This window comes from Arachis stenosperma, chromosome 6 (genome assembly GCF_014773155.1).
Source record: "Arachis stenosperma cultivar V10309 chromosome 6, arast.V10309.gnm1.PFL2, whole genome shotgun sequence".
NCBI classification, from domain to species: domain Eukaryota; kingdom Viridiplantae; phylum Streptophyta; class Magnoliopsida; order Fabales; family Fabaceae; genus Arachis; species Arachis stenosperma.
This window is the reverse complement of record NC_080382.1, coordinates 140,157,514-140,171,220: the sequence shown is the minus strand read 5'-3', so window position 1 is coordinate 140,171,220 and position 13,707 is coordinate 140,157,514. Positions and strand designations below refer to the sequence as shown.

The window sequence follows — 13,707 nt, the reverse complement described above, 5'->3', positions numbered from 1 at the left end:
TTAATTTTAGACTTGTGTAGTCCTTTAAAAATTTTTTGTGTCATTTATTAAAATTTTTGGCGTTATTCACAAAAAATGTCATTTATAAAAAAGTTATATATTATCTACAATTAAATGATATATTTTTATTATTGTTAAACTAATTATATGATATTTAATAAAAAAGAAAAAGATAATGATAATAATAAAAAAAATTAAATAGGAGGAAAAAATAATAGTCATAATGGTGACAATAACAAAAGAAAAAAAAAGAAAAAAAAAGAAAAAATGACAAAAACGCGTACCAAAAAGAAAAAAATACGTGTACATTGATTTAGTTAGATTTAGTAAAAAAAATTATTTAATTATTAATTTTTTTTAATAAAAATATCTTTAAATTTTTTATTAATAAAAATATCTTTAAATAATTTAAAAATATGTAAAAAATATTGATTTATATTTAGAAATTTGGTCCATTAATAGAAATACGTATTCAAAGTCTCAAACTCACTTGCTAATGTCAATTTTATTTGTCACACAAAAATTTAATTTATTGCATCACTCTTTTTTTATTAACTTAGAAAGTTTAAGTTTGTGTGGTTTTAAAATAATTTAAAAATTATTTTTATTGTTAAATAATTTGAGAATATTATTGTCCCCTACAAAATAATTCAGGGTGCATTTTGGTAGTTTACCCAAATATATTATGGTAATTGTACTGAGAGACAAATTGGTTAGAAATTCTGAAAGGAAAAGTATAGGGAGCCAATGGTTTAAGCGTACAATGTGTACAATGAAGGTTTAGGAAGTATTAGAGATATGATCATTAGTGTTACATTGTCCTGTCAAGTTATGCTTTTGGGATGAGTGGGTTCATGACATGGTATTAGAGTTCTAGATCCGAAAGATCAAGGTTCGATCCTTGGTGAACTCTAAAATTAACTTAAGTTTTTAGGATGAGTGATTTGATGACATGAGATGTTTATTATCCCTGATATTCGGATATTCGGATGGTTATTCTGGATAGTGTGGGTGATGTTCATTTTATCATGGACCAAAGGTTTAGCCAATTGTACACATTGTAGACTTAGGCCATTGGCTCTCTAGCACTACCCATTCTGAAATTGTGAATGTGAATGCGGAAAGAAATTGAGAAAGAATAAACAGGAAGCAGAGGAGAACTAAAGTAACCTAACCAAACAAAACCAACCGGAAGATCCCGTGCGGTGCGGTGGTAATGGAACCGGAAGTGAGCATCGAGGGCTCCGCCATGATCCAGGTGGCGGTTCTCCCCATCGGTCCGGTCCCCCCTAACTCCCTGCGCGACTATTATTCCATGCTCCTGCCACTCCACACGATCCCTCTCTCCGCAATCAGATCCTTCTACACCGAGCACCAGAAATCCCCCTTCGCTAACCAGCCATGGGACTCCGGTTTCATTCGCTTCAAATTCGTTCTCGGCGGCAACTCTCCGTCTCCGTGGGAGGACTTTCAGTCACACCGCAAGACCCTCGCCGTCGTCGGACTCTGCCATTGCCCTTCCTCCCCTGATCTCGACTCAGTCATTGATCAATTCAACGCTTCCTGTAGGTCCTACTCTTCTTCCCTTGTGCATCGTTGCTTCGCCTTCTGCCCCAACGATTCCCAGGTAATTCTCTTTCCTTCTCTCATTTGATTCTCCAGTGTGCTTCTAATTCTAGCTGAACTTACTTGCCACCATGATCCAATGAGATTTTTTAGTCTTTCCAAAGATTTAGCATCAAATGAACTGCTTCTGATTCTGTTTTTCTAAGCGTTAAAACATAAATCTGCCTTACTGCCTTAATATGTTCAATTTTGAGGGATTAAGTCCTGATGAATTGTTTAGTTTTGGAAATGTTTTTGTTATTGGTATCAATTCACCGTTTTGATTTGTTAGTATTACATAGCGCAAGTGACACAGTTACATTTGTTGCTATAATCCACTAGGATTGATTCCTTGCTGAATTTTTTCAGTTTTGGAAAGTTTTTAAGATTTGAGAAGTAAGTTCTTGATCTACGCCTGTTATTGGATAATTCTATGATGAAGAGGTTTTTGAGTGAAGAGGATGAAGAGGTTTTTGAGTGAAGAGAATGAAGAGGAGTGTATAAATTTATTTTTAAAAAACTAATAAAAATAAAATGGCACATTCTCCTACATAGCTATCTATGAGAGTGAATCTTCATCTTTTTACCATAGCATGCACTTTATTTATTTGTTTAATTATTTATTATCTTGTTTGCGATTTAGTGAGAAATGGATAAAAGGAGTAGTGTATTTGTTTATCTATTGATTATTGTTAGCAATGTAACGGAGAAATATGGATCTAGAAAGAATCTTATGTGTTGTTTCTGTTGTGTTATGTGGTTGTAGCTTGAGGAAGGAGGAAGGCAAGGGGGGAATTTGAGGTTGTTTCCACCTGCGGATCGTCCAACATTGGAGTTTCACCTCCACACTATGATGCAGGAAATAGCGGCATCACTGCTTATGGAATTTGAGAAATGGGTGCTACAGGCGGAGTCTTCTGGAACCATTCTCAAGACACCACTGGATTCTCAAGCCGGTCTCAGCTCAGAGGAGGTCCATGTTTAGGTGTCCTGATTTTGTATTTTTGGCCATTTTTAGTGGTGTTATTTATATTTGATAGTGGACACTTTTTCCCTTTCTTTTCCCTCTCTACTTGTTTTGTAGTTCAGTTTGATTGATCTTTAGTAATTTGTGGAAACACAGGTTATCAAGGCCAAAAAGCGGAGACTTGGACGTGCACAGAAGACAATCGGTGACTACTGCTTGCTGGCTGGATCCCCAGTTGATGCTAATGCTCATTATTCTACGGCATTGGAACTTTGTAGGTTGACTGGGGATTACTTCTGGTATGCTGGAGCATTGGAGGGTAGCGTTTGTGCCTTGCTGGTATTTTGTCTTTTTTCTTTGTTTTCTTTTCATGTTCCATTATTGAGAAATTCCAAGTGGTGGGGAAGATTTGAGTTGAAATTTATTACTATTTCCAGTTCCCTTTATCTATCACTTTTAAGGGGAAATTTTGTGAAAATTTTTTGTTTTCTGTTTTCACATCCTGTTTTTTCTTTTACCTTTACAAAATTCTAAAGACAGAAAACATTGAAAATGAATATGAAAACATAAACCAAATGCGCCCTTAATAATTTATTTTCCAACTTCACCCTTTACGTTTTATAGTTGATCCAAGAACATAAAATGCCATTAATAGAGCAAAGTTGATTTAACTAGATGTTGAAAATTATATAAAGGTTCTGGTAGAGAAGTCTTGATTTTAGGTTGTGTAAGTCTTATGCATCTTGCTAAAGTATAAAGAACTTTTAACTTCATTTCATATTGCTTCTACACTAGGTGATATGATTTTATTAGATTGTTGGGGTATTCTTCTGGTATGCTTTGTATTTTGAGCTTTGTGTATTGTATCTCTGATTGCATGTTAATGGTTTTTCAACACTTATCATTTGATGATTAATGTTGTAATTTGAAATCAGATTGACTGATTAAGAGGATGCACTATGGCAATATCTTATTGTTTATATGCCTACTTTAATAACCTGTTGCTATGAAATGAGATGCAGTGGCAATGCATGAGATAGGAATATAGATATGATGACCATGATTGTAATGAAATTTGTTCATCTGACTATTTCTAGTTTAAAATCACTATTTATTTCACTTAATTTTGTTGTATCAGATTGACCGTATGGGCCAGAAAGATTCAGTGGTTGAGGAGGAAGTTAGATATCGTTATAATAGTGTCATCTTGAATTACAAGAAGTCACAAGATAATACTCAACGGTAAAACTTCTGCTGTTAGTTTTAATTATCTGATCTCTTTAACACATTCTATGAGTTTTAATTAACGAGTTAATACTCAAAGTAGTCCCTGAACTTAAAATTGCCCCAAATTTGTCCCTCAACTTAACAGTGGTTGTCCCTGAGATACTTTCCAATGACGAAATGATGACGTGGTTGGATGGAGGCCACAATGGAAGTCACACTGGACTGATAAAACGTCATCGTTTCATTTTTGGCGCCCAAATAGAACATAAACGACATCGTTTAGGATGTTTTGAAGGGTTTTAACATGTTGGAGTTAAAACCCCTCAAAATACCCAAAAGGACGTTGTTCATGTTCTATTTGGGCGCCAAAAACGAAATGGCGATGTTTTACCAGTATAGCGTGGCCTTCGTCCAACCACGTCATTATTTCATCACCAAAAAGTATCTCATGGACGACCATTGTTAAGTTGAGGGGCAACTTTGGGACAATTTTAAGTTCAGGGAAAGGATCGACTGCTCAGGGACCACTTTGAATATTAACTCTTTAATTAACTGATCTCTCTAACACATTCCATGAGTCAACTTTCCCCTAAACATGTTTTTTAATTATTTTTTTCTCTGCTGCAGAGTTTCTCCCATAACTTTTGAACTTGAAGCTACTTTGAAATTAGCAAGGTTCCTTTGCAGGTAGGTGGTACTGTTGTTTTACTATGTGATGGATGTGCCATCTTGGTTTATTTTTATTTTTTTGTAGGAGGTGCTTTGTCGGTGCATTATGAATGTAAAATTAATTAACCTTGGTATTCTTCAATAAAAAATATGTATTGTTTCCAAGTCCTTGTGAATTTTGATTTTTGACTTTCAGAAGTTAGATCAACATTTCTGTTAGTACTTCATAAATTTATATCTGATTAGTTAAAACAGTTAATATATCTTTGCTTTGTGTTGGAAATTGTTTGAGGAACTTGTAGTGTGGTACTGCTTTAATCAATGTATTTCCATTGTTTTATTCTTTCTAAAACAGCGATCTGTATTCTCTCAATCTGCAGGAGAGAGTTGGCCAAGGAGGTGGTTGAGTTGTTGACCACTGCTGCCGATGGTGCTAAATCTTTAATTGATGCAAGTGATAGACTTGTATTATATATTGAAATTGCTCGTTTGTATGGTAATCTTGGGTACCAGAGAAAAGCTGCTTTCTTTTCTAGGCAGGTTGCTCAGTTATATCTTCAGCAAGAAAATCGATTGGCTGCAATTAGTGCTATGCAAGTTTTGGCAATGACAACAAAAGCGTATCATGTTCAAAGTAGATCCTCAATATCAGATCATTCTCAGAAAAATGTGAGTTTACAACACTGAGCTATCTATGCACGATATCTCTTTTGAATATTGAACTGCCTAGTCACACAGGCCTTGCTTTTTTAAAAAGATATATGATCATGTTATGCCTTGGATGGATACATTTTGATTTGAAACTTGAATTTTCTTACTTTTACACATCATGTGTGCACTACCTGAACCTTCCCGGCATCTTGTTTTGAATTTTAAGTACATCATATAAATTATTGAAGGTGAAAAATCTAACATGAAAGCTTTGACTGAAATTAGAGACTCAAAATGACATTGATAGGTTGAAGAGTTTTTTCTTAATAAAATAATTCATTTTTAATGTAATTCATACCATTAATTATTCACAGAAGGGAAACGGAGATGGTGGGAAAACTTATCACCAATCAGCAGTTTCATTATTCGAGTCTCAATGGAGTACCCTCCAGATGGTTGTGCTGAGAGAAATTCTGCTCTCTGCAGTTCGTGCTGGAGATCCTCTTACAGCATGGAGTGCTGCAGCCCGACTTCTCAGACACTACTATCCTCTAATAACTCCTGCTGGTCAAAATGGCCTTGCAAATGCCCTTTCAAATTCAGCAGATAGGCTGCCACCAGGGACACGATGTGCTGATCCTGCTTTACCTTTTATAAGGTGTTTACTCTGTTAAAGATTTAATTTCCAGTTCGACAATTTACATCATGACTATTCAATACAATGGACAAAGGGTAACAGTTTGATTACTAATTGTTTTCAGGTTGCATTCTTTTCCGCTCCTCCCGATACAAATGGACATTGTAAAACGGAATCCATCTAGACCAGACTGGTGGGCAGGTTCTGCTCCTTCAGGTCCATTCATTTATACACCCTTCAGTAAAGGAGATCCAATCAATGTCAAGAAGCAAGAACTTATCTGGGTTGTTGGAGAGCCTATCCAGGTCATGGTGGAATTGGCAAACCCATGTGGCTTTGATTTAAGGGTTGATAGCATATACCTATCTGTTCATTCAGGAAACTTGGATGCTTTTCCCATGAGTGTAAAACTCTTGCCAAATTCATCGAAAGTGATCACCTTATCAGGCATTCCAACATCAGTGGGGCCGGTTACGATTCCTGGGTGCATTGTTCATTGTTTTGGTGTTATTACTGAGCATCTTTTTAAAGAGGTTGACAATCTGCTTCTTGGGGCCACCCAAGGGCTTGTCCTTTCTGACCCTTTCCGATCTTGTGGATCTCCAAAGTTGAAGAATGTAACAGTCCCAAATATTTCTGTAGTTCCACCACTTCCGTTGCTGATATCACGTGTTGTTGGAGGTGATGGTGCCATCATTTTATATGAAGGTGAAATTCGTGATATATGGATAAGTCTGGCTAATGCAGGCACAGTTGCAATTGAGCAGGCGCATATTTCACTGTCAGGGAAAAATCAAGATTCTGTGATTTCATATTCTAGTGAGACTTTAAAATCTTGCCTCCCTCTAAAGCCTGGTGCTGAAGTGACAATTCGTGTGACCTTGCGAGCCTGGCAGGTTGGATCAGTGGATGTTGATGCTGGTGCTGGGAAGGCCGTCTCTGGAAGCAATGTGAGGCACATCAAAGATGGAAGCAGTCCATCACTTATGATCCACTATGCTGGTACCACTTTAAAAACACAGATTCTGATTGTTTCTTGCTTTCTTCTTCATCAATTTATCTTTTACCTCCTTTTTGGTGGTGTTAATGGTCCTTTTAGAGTTATATATTTGTCAAATATGCATAGATATTCTCAATGTAGCCATGTAGGCTTTAGTTTTGCAATTTATACTGTCTGCTCCCATTTCTTTGTACCTTTATTTCGATCCAAAACATGAGACTAATCAGTCTGTAGTAGTTGCATCAGAACATGCTAAGATGAAACGTTATGTTAGTGGACCTCAACATTTGAATCATTGTCATTTTCCCTTTTTCAATTTCCCCTTGTCTTCCTCTCCTCCAGAGATGCCAACTTATTTGTGCGTGGCTGGTCCATTACACGTCAGAGTGTGAAAGTCACAGACAGAATATGACACACATCAGACATGCATCCAATATTAAGTATTGATATCCCATATTTTTTTATTGAAAGTACTAATCATATGTCCCATGTGAGGAGCTTACAAAGTGGTAAATATTTGCACCTTGATGCTTGTAAATTTTGAATATATAGACGTCTTGAACAATTTTTAATATACAAATGGGTGTTTGTATTCTGCTATTAGAAGAGTTAGTGTCTCTGTCCATGTTGTGTCAAGGGTCCATGTCAGTACATGTGCTACTTAGGTTACATCGGTGTTCTCTTGTATATTATTCCATCATGGTCAGTCCATATATGTGGATAAAATAAGGTTCACTATGGATCTTCCAGCATGTGGCAGATTGGCATTCTTTATAGGAGAATGATAATAATACTCTTTCCATTTTTGTTTCAGGACCACTTCAAACCACTGGAGATACTCCAGCAAATGCATCTACTGTGCCCCCTGGCAGACGCCTTGTTGTTCCCCTGCAGATTTGTGTTTTGCAGGGTTTGTCTTTTGTAAAGGCTCAGCTTCTTTCAATGGAATTTCCTGCCCATGTCGGTGAAAATCTTCCCAAGGTTGATGATCTAGATTCCACAGGACATTTTGACTCTACAACAAACATGGACAAATTGGTGAAGATAAATCCTTCCAGAGGAAGTTGGGGACTGAGATTTCTCGAACTCGAGTTATCTAATCCAACTGACATTGCGTTTGAAATCAATGTCTCCATCAAACTAGACAAATCTAGCAACGAGGGAAATCATTCTGCTGATCAGGATGCTGCTGAACACAGCTATCCTAAGACAAGAATCGATAGGGATTGCTCGGCAAGGGTTCTAGTGCCACTCAAGCATTTCAAATTACCTGTTCTTGATGATTCCTTTTTCATGAGGGACAATCAGGCAGATGGCAGAAGCACACCCTTCTCTCAAAAGAACACAAAAGCCGAGCTCAATGCTTGTATCAAGAGCCTTATCTCCAGGATCAAGGTTCGGTGGCATTCGGGACGCAATAGCTCTGGCGAGTTGAATATCAAGGACGCGATCCAGGCAGCATTGCAGACATCAATCATGGATGTCCTGCTGCCAGATCCACTGACTTTCATGTTCAGGCTCACTGGACATGATGTTGAATCAGAAAAACCTGATCCTGATAAAGAATCTAATATCGTCGAATCTTCTGTTTCCAGAGGTTCAGTGATTGCACATGAAATGACGCCAATGGAGGTTCTGGTTCGTAATAACACAAAGGATATGATCAAAATCAATTTCAATATTACATGCAGAGATGTAGCTGGGGAGAATTGTGTCGATGGAACCAAAGCAACTGTTTTATGGACAGGTAATGTCCATAATAATTGCTTTCCACTTTCTGCAATTGGCATGCATTTGTAAACTTTTCTAACACTATTATGTTTTTGCTATAATCAATGTTTTTCAGGTGTTCTAAGTGACATCAGTGTGGAAATTCCCCCGCTTCAACAAATCAAACATTCTTTCTGCTTGCATTTTCTTGTCCCGGGAGAGTACACACTATTAGCCGCAGCAGTGATTGATAATCCAAGCGACATTCTACGTGCTCGTGCAAAGGCCACCTCACCATCCGAGCCAATTTTCTGCCGGGGACCACCGTATCACGTTCGTGTTCACGGAACTGCTTGACATTTTTTGTTTATGAATACGATGTGAACTTCATGAGCTTATATTTGTAGATTTAGGGTGTTATCATTTGTATGAGTTTTTCATATGATCCCCCCTGGGTTCTTCTGATTTATATTTCTTGGAGCTGTGCTCTCCAAATTAAGAATCCAACTGAAGACATTGAGGTTTCAACTGTAAATCATGTCAAATTCGATTGTGCTGTGATGCGAGAGTTGCCAACGTGCTCAAATTTATTAATAAGTACACAATTCACACACTAAAGGTTATTAAATCTCATCTCAGTCTTAGCTGGAATTTGAACTTGGTATAGCTCTTTTTTTTTTTTGTTGATTTTCGGTCAGGGTGTAGCTATTTAAAAGGCAGTCAAATCTATGATTTCATCCATTCTTCAGTTGCGGGTCATGCATTCTTGTATAGATAAGTTTACTGGTTGGGAGACAACGGCCAATCCAAAAATCCCAAGTAGTTAAGAGTTTACTGTTTCAGAGTATTGGACTTCCATGAAACCTGCTGCATATGTTAAATATTGCCACTACACCAAAAGGCCCACACATTTTCTTGGTATTGGATAATTTAGATACCCATGATTCGTGGGCCTATTTATTGTTGGTTTTCCAAAAACAAAAAACGGAAAATACTCACGCTATGTTGGTCAATACTCAATATGTCTTTGGAAAAATTATTTCAACTTTCAACTCTTTTTATATATTGATGATAATATAGTTTAAATTTAAAACCTCGTACATACGATCTGAACTCCATGTCTTTATATTGTCATAACCTTGCAAACGCCCTTATTTAAAATTAACATTTAGACCCCAATGCCCTCCTCATAATGAATTCTTCCTCTAATCAATAATAAACTAAAACACCTCTAGAGAATCTACCACAATTTCGCATCAAAGGGAGACTCTCATTTTAATAAAAGAAATAGTTAACAAATGTTATAGTGTATTTGTTAAGGACACTTAAAATAATAACCTTTTTATATTTTTAATACATTAATTTGTTGAAAATGTATTAAAAATATAAAAAAACTTAAATTTTTTAAGATATTTATTAACTAAATCCTTTAATTAATTTTTTTTAAAATTCTGTAATGGTGCAAGTATGTAAGGTCTTGATTTTGAATATGACAAATTAGGGTGTGAGTTACTTTCACTGTTGTTTTAGTAGAAGAATTAATTATGAGTAAAGTATTATTTTTGTCCCTAATGTTTGGAGTAAATCCTATTTGTGTCCCTAACGTTTAAATCGTCCTATTTGTATCTCTAACGTTTATAAAAGTGATTCAATGTTATCCTACTATCAATTATACTAACAAATCATATTATATTTTTAATTATTCTCACTTAGATGTATTCATTCTCAATTAGGTCTCACTTGGATGTGTTCGATTTTAATATTATGCGCACTATTTGTATTTAGATTCAATTATGTCCCTAGAAAAGTGAATTATGTAAATGTTGTAGGAATTAGTTTCAACTTTTGATGAGCTATTTTTCGAAGTGGATCATCGATTCTATCCCAGACATTTGTATTCTAACTTCAAGAAGAGATTTTTAAAACTCAAACTAAAGCATTCATGATGTATAATTGACGGAAAGATAACATTGAATCACTTTTACAAACGTTAGGGATACAAATAGGACGATTTAAACGTTAGGGACACAAATAGGATTTACCCCAAACGTTGGGGACAAAAACGATACTTTACTCATTAATTATTTACCTTTTCATTATAACTTGCCAATTGCAAAAGTTACCACAAATTTAAGATTGGACCATATTAATTAGGAGAGTCTCTAATTTATTTGGTGGCACAAAGTTGAGGCATCATTTAATTCATAACAAGCAACCAACCGAAATAGCAGCTTAATTGTCACACACACACACACCCTTTTTCAATAAGAATAGTAACATGTGAAATAGACTCTCTCTGTTTCTTGGAAAAAAAACAAAAAACAAAAAAACAAAAAATATAAAAATGTGAAAACAAATCAACTTTTGTTATTTGGTGACTTTGAAACTACGTAGTGAATTGCCACGGAGTCTTCATCATTAATTGATTTTCATGTTTAGTTGACTTCATGAAAATACTACAATACAGGACCATCAATGTTTTGACATTTTACCAACTTCCATTTTTTTTTTGGATAACCATGTTTAAAAGTTAAAACAATAGTAACATATATATCAAGCTACGTGTCTTGTTATATTAGGTAGCTTTTTAATTATTGTCCACCTTGAAGAACAAACAGTGTGGACAGAATTTGTTTTGGAGAAAAGAAGGAATTAATAGAAACAGATATTTTGAAATTGTTTCTATCTTGTAATAATTTTCAACATTATTTTTATGTTATATCTCGTGAATTATCTTTAAATTAGTTTTTGTATCACTAAAAAGAAGGATGTGAGAAACCTAGCTATACTATTGTGCTTGGTTGGTTAGTTTTATTTGCATCTTTAGAATATTATTGATCAACTTCTTTTAATGTAAAAAATAAAAAATTAATTAGTATTAATTCAAATATAAAGTAAAAACAAAGAAAAAAAATACTAGACACTTAACAGTTTTTAAAATAAAATTTTATAAAAAAAATAGCTGATATTGACTCATCATCAGTACTCAGTTACATATTTTTAAATTTATTTTAATTATTTAGCATAGTTTTAGTATATGTAAATTTATCTATTTTTCAATCAATAATTTTATAAATATTAATAAGTTAATTATATTAAAAATAAAACGTTTTAAGCCTTTTAAAAAATAAAATTAACTATAATAACTTGCCCTCCTCATACTAGAATTTTGGTTTTCCTAACGAGACTCTTGGTTTAAAAGCAAAAAGGACGAAATTAAAGAGAAGGCTCGTACATCTAATAATCTTTATTTTAGTTTCTGCTTTCCTTTTGTTTTTGTTTTTGTTTTTTTGTTTTTTTGTTTTTGGGAGTCTAGATCGAAGAAATTGTTAATGTTGCATATGTAAAGAGTGCATGAAGTTAGTCCCACATTAAAAAAAGCAAAAAAAAAATTTATAAGATGAGAGACTCATTAACTTGACACCATAAAATTTTGAATTGAATGTAGTGCTTTTTCATCTTATGTTCTCGCACTTAATTCTTTCTCGCCCTAGAGAAACTCCCTTTTAATGATATATGGTACTTCTTGCACGGGGCATAAATATTTAGTTTTAGTTCATGTGATGGAAGTACTTTTTTTTTAATTGATAAGAAATTTTTTTTAATGGTGCATGGATGTTAATTAAGCTTTGATCATGACTAATCGAATTGACTATTGCTTTCTTAGGTTTTCTTGTCATTGCTTTCTTAGTTGTTAATCATTACTTTGAAGAAATATAATTATCATTATGATTTGACCCTCGATAGTAGATGATGGATCCTCTTAGGTAAAAATAAAAAAGTTTCAGGTGGCGGAAACATTTATATCAAGCAAACTTAAAAGCTTTAGACGTGGTCTCCCTTTCAATGTGTAGCATGTGATCAAAACAATTTGTATCAACACTAAAACATTTGCTTATTATAATATATATTCCATAATTAATATTTAAAATAAAGTGACACGTTATTTTTTCTATAAAATAAAAATTATCTTGCCGTTGTATTTTTTTATATATATTTTTATATTTTGTCCACTTTCAATTTCTGATGTTATATATATGTGGTAGATATGCACAACTAAACCTTTGAGGTTTACGTGTCCATGGAAAAAGACTTAATCGTCTTCTTCAATTTTGATATCAATTAAAAAAAATGTGTGATTATTATTCTTTTCTCACGTTTCATTGCTTTGAAGACATTATGAATTTATGATGTTCTTGGATACTCAAGTGAATATGTGAAGAAGGTTTTTCCAAAAAAAAAAACAGAAAAAATAAACTAGTAATTTAAACTCTTGACATTTATTTAAATAAATAAGTACACTAATTAGTAATTACTTAACTAATTCAAGTTAGTTTGAATATTTTTTTTTTATTTAGTCATACATACACACACTTACACACATTAGTGAAGACTCTTCGGTAGTGTTTGGTGGAGAGACAGAGACAGAAAGACTGAGACTGAGAGACAGAAACTAAAAGACAGGGATTAAAACAAATCTCAGTATTCTGTTTGGTGCAAAATGGGAGACAGGAATTGAAACAAGAATGAAACTCTAATTTAATTTGCACAAAGGGTAAAATTGAAATTAATTAATTGAAATAAAAGTATTTTAGGTATAAAATGTTATTAAAGTTTCAGTCTCCATCTCTAAAAATTTCAGTCCCCTGTGTCCCTACTTTTTGGAGGTACTGAAATACTGAAATTTTGGAGACAGAGACAGAAATTTTAGTACCAGTCTCTAAACTAACAAACACAATACTGAGTCTCAGTCTCTCAGTCTCTGTCTCAGTACCTGAAAACAAACGCTACCTTCAAGTACAACCCACTTATTGCTGGGATTTAAACCTGATGTAGTTATCTAGGAGAAAAACTATCTAGAAATAAATTAAGAGCAGTTGAGTAAGATATTTATACTAATAATAATTATGTTAGATATATACTAAAATCAGTAATTAAAATAGAATATACATTAAAATATAAAATATATATCTAAGATGAGTTAAATTACATATGTAATTATACACAAATATATAATGATTGGTTTTAGTATGTAAAACACTAATTGTTTTACTAATGTGACAATATATACTATTGAATTTCTTTTTTTTTTTTTAAAACATTAACACTATTTAGAACAATAATAATAATATCTAACATATGTAAGGTTAAAAATGTTGGTGGTGATGGGTGTCCATGGTTATAGGAGCTGAGGGGGGCAGAAAAATGGCATTGAGAATTAGGTCACTCTCTTGGTGTTAC

The 13,707-nt window shown here is 34.0% G+C and overlaps 1 protein-coding gene across 1 annotated transcript; it reads left to right on the top strand.

The window, feature by feature from the left end:
- Nucleotides 1–1,155: 1,155 nt before the first annotated feature.
- On the top strand, nt 1,156–9,119 carry LOC130935167 (trafficking protein particle complex II-specific subunit 120 homolog). Its single transcript, XM_057864763.1, has 10 exons — nt 1,156–1,627; nt 2,372–2,578; nt 2,729–2,911; nt 3,711–3,814; nt 4,427–4,486; nt 4,849–5,137; nt 5,494–5,777; nt 5,881–6,758; nt 7,571–8,503; nt 8,603–9,119. Exons 1-10 carry the CDS (start codon nt 1,217–1,219, stop codon nt 8,821–8,823), a joined length of 3,570 nt encoding a protein of 1,189 aa, XP_057720746.1. The 5' UTR covers nt 1,156–1,216; the 3' UTR covers nt 8,824–9,119.
- The last annotated feature ends 4,588 nt before the right edge of the window (nt 9,120–13,707 follow it).

Coding starts and splice junctions, on each gene's coding strand:
- LOC130935167 (XM_057864763.1), top strand. CDS start 1,217: ATGGAACCGGAAGTGAGCATCGAGGGCTCCGCCATGATCCAGGTGGCG. Junction 1,628..2,371: donor TCTGCCCCAACGATTCCCAG/GTAATTCTCTTT, acceptor ATGTGGTTGTAG/CTTGAGGAAGGAGGAAGGCA. Junction 5,778..5,880: donor CCTGCTTTACCTTTTATAAG/GTGTTTACTCTG, acceptor AATTGTTTTCAG/GTTGCATTCTTTTCCGCTCC.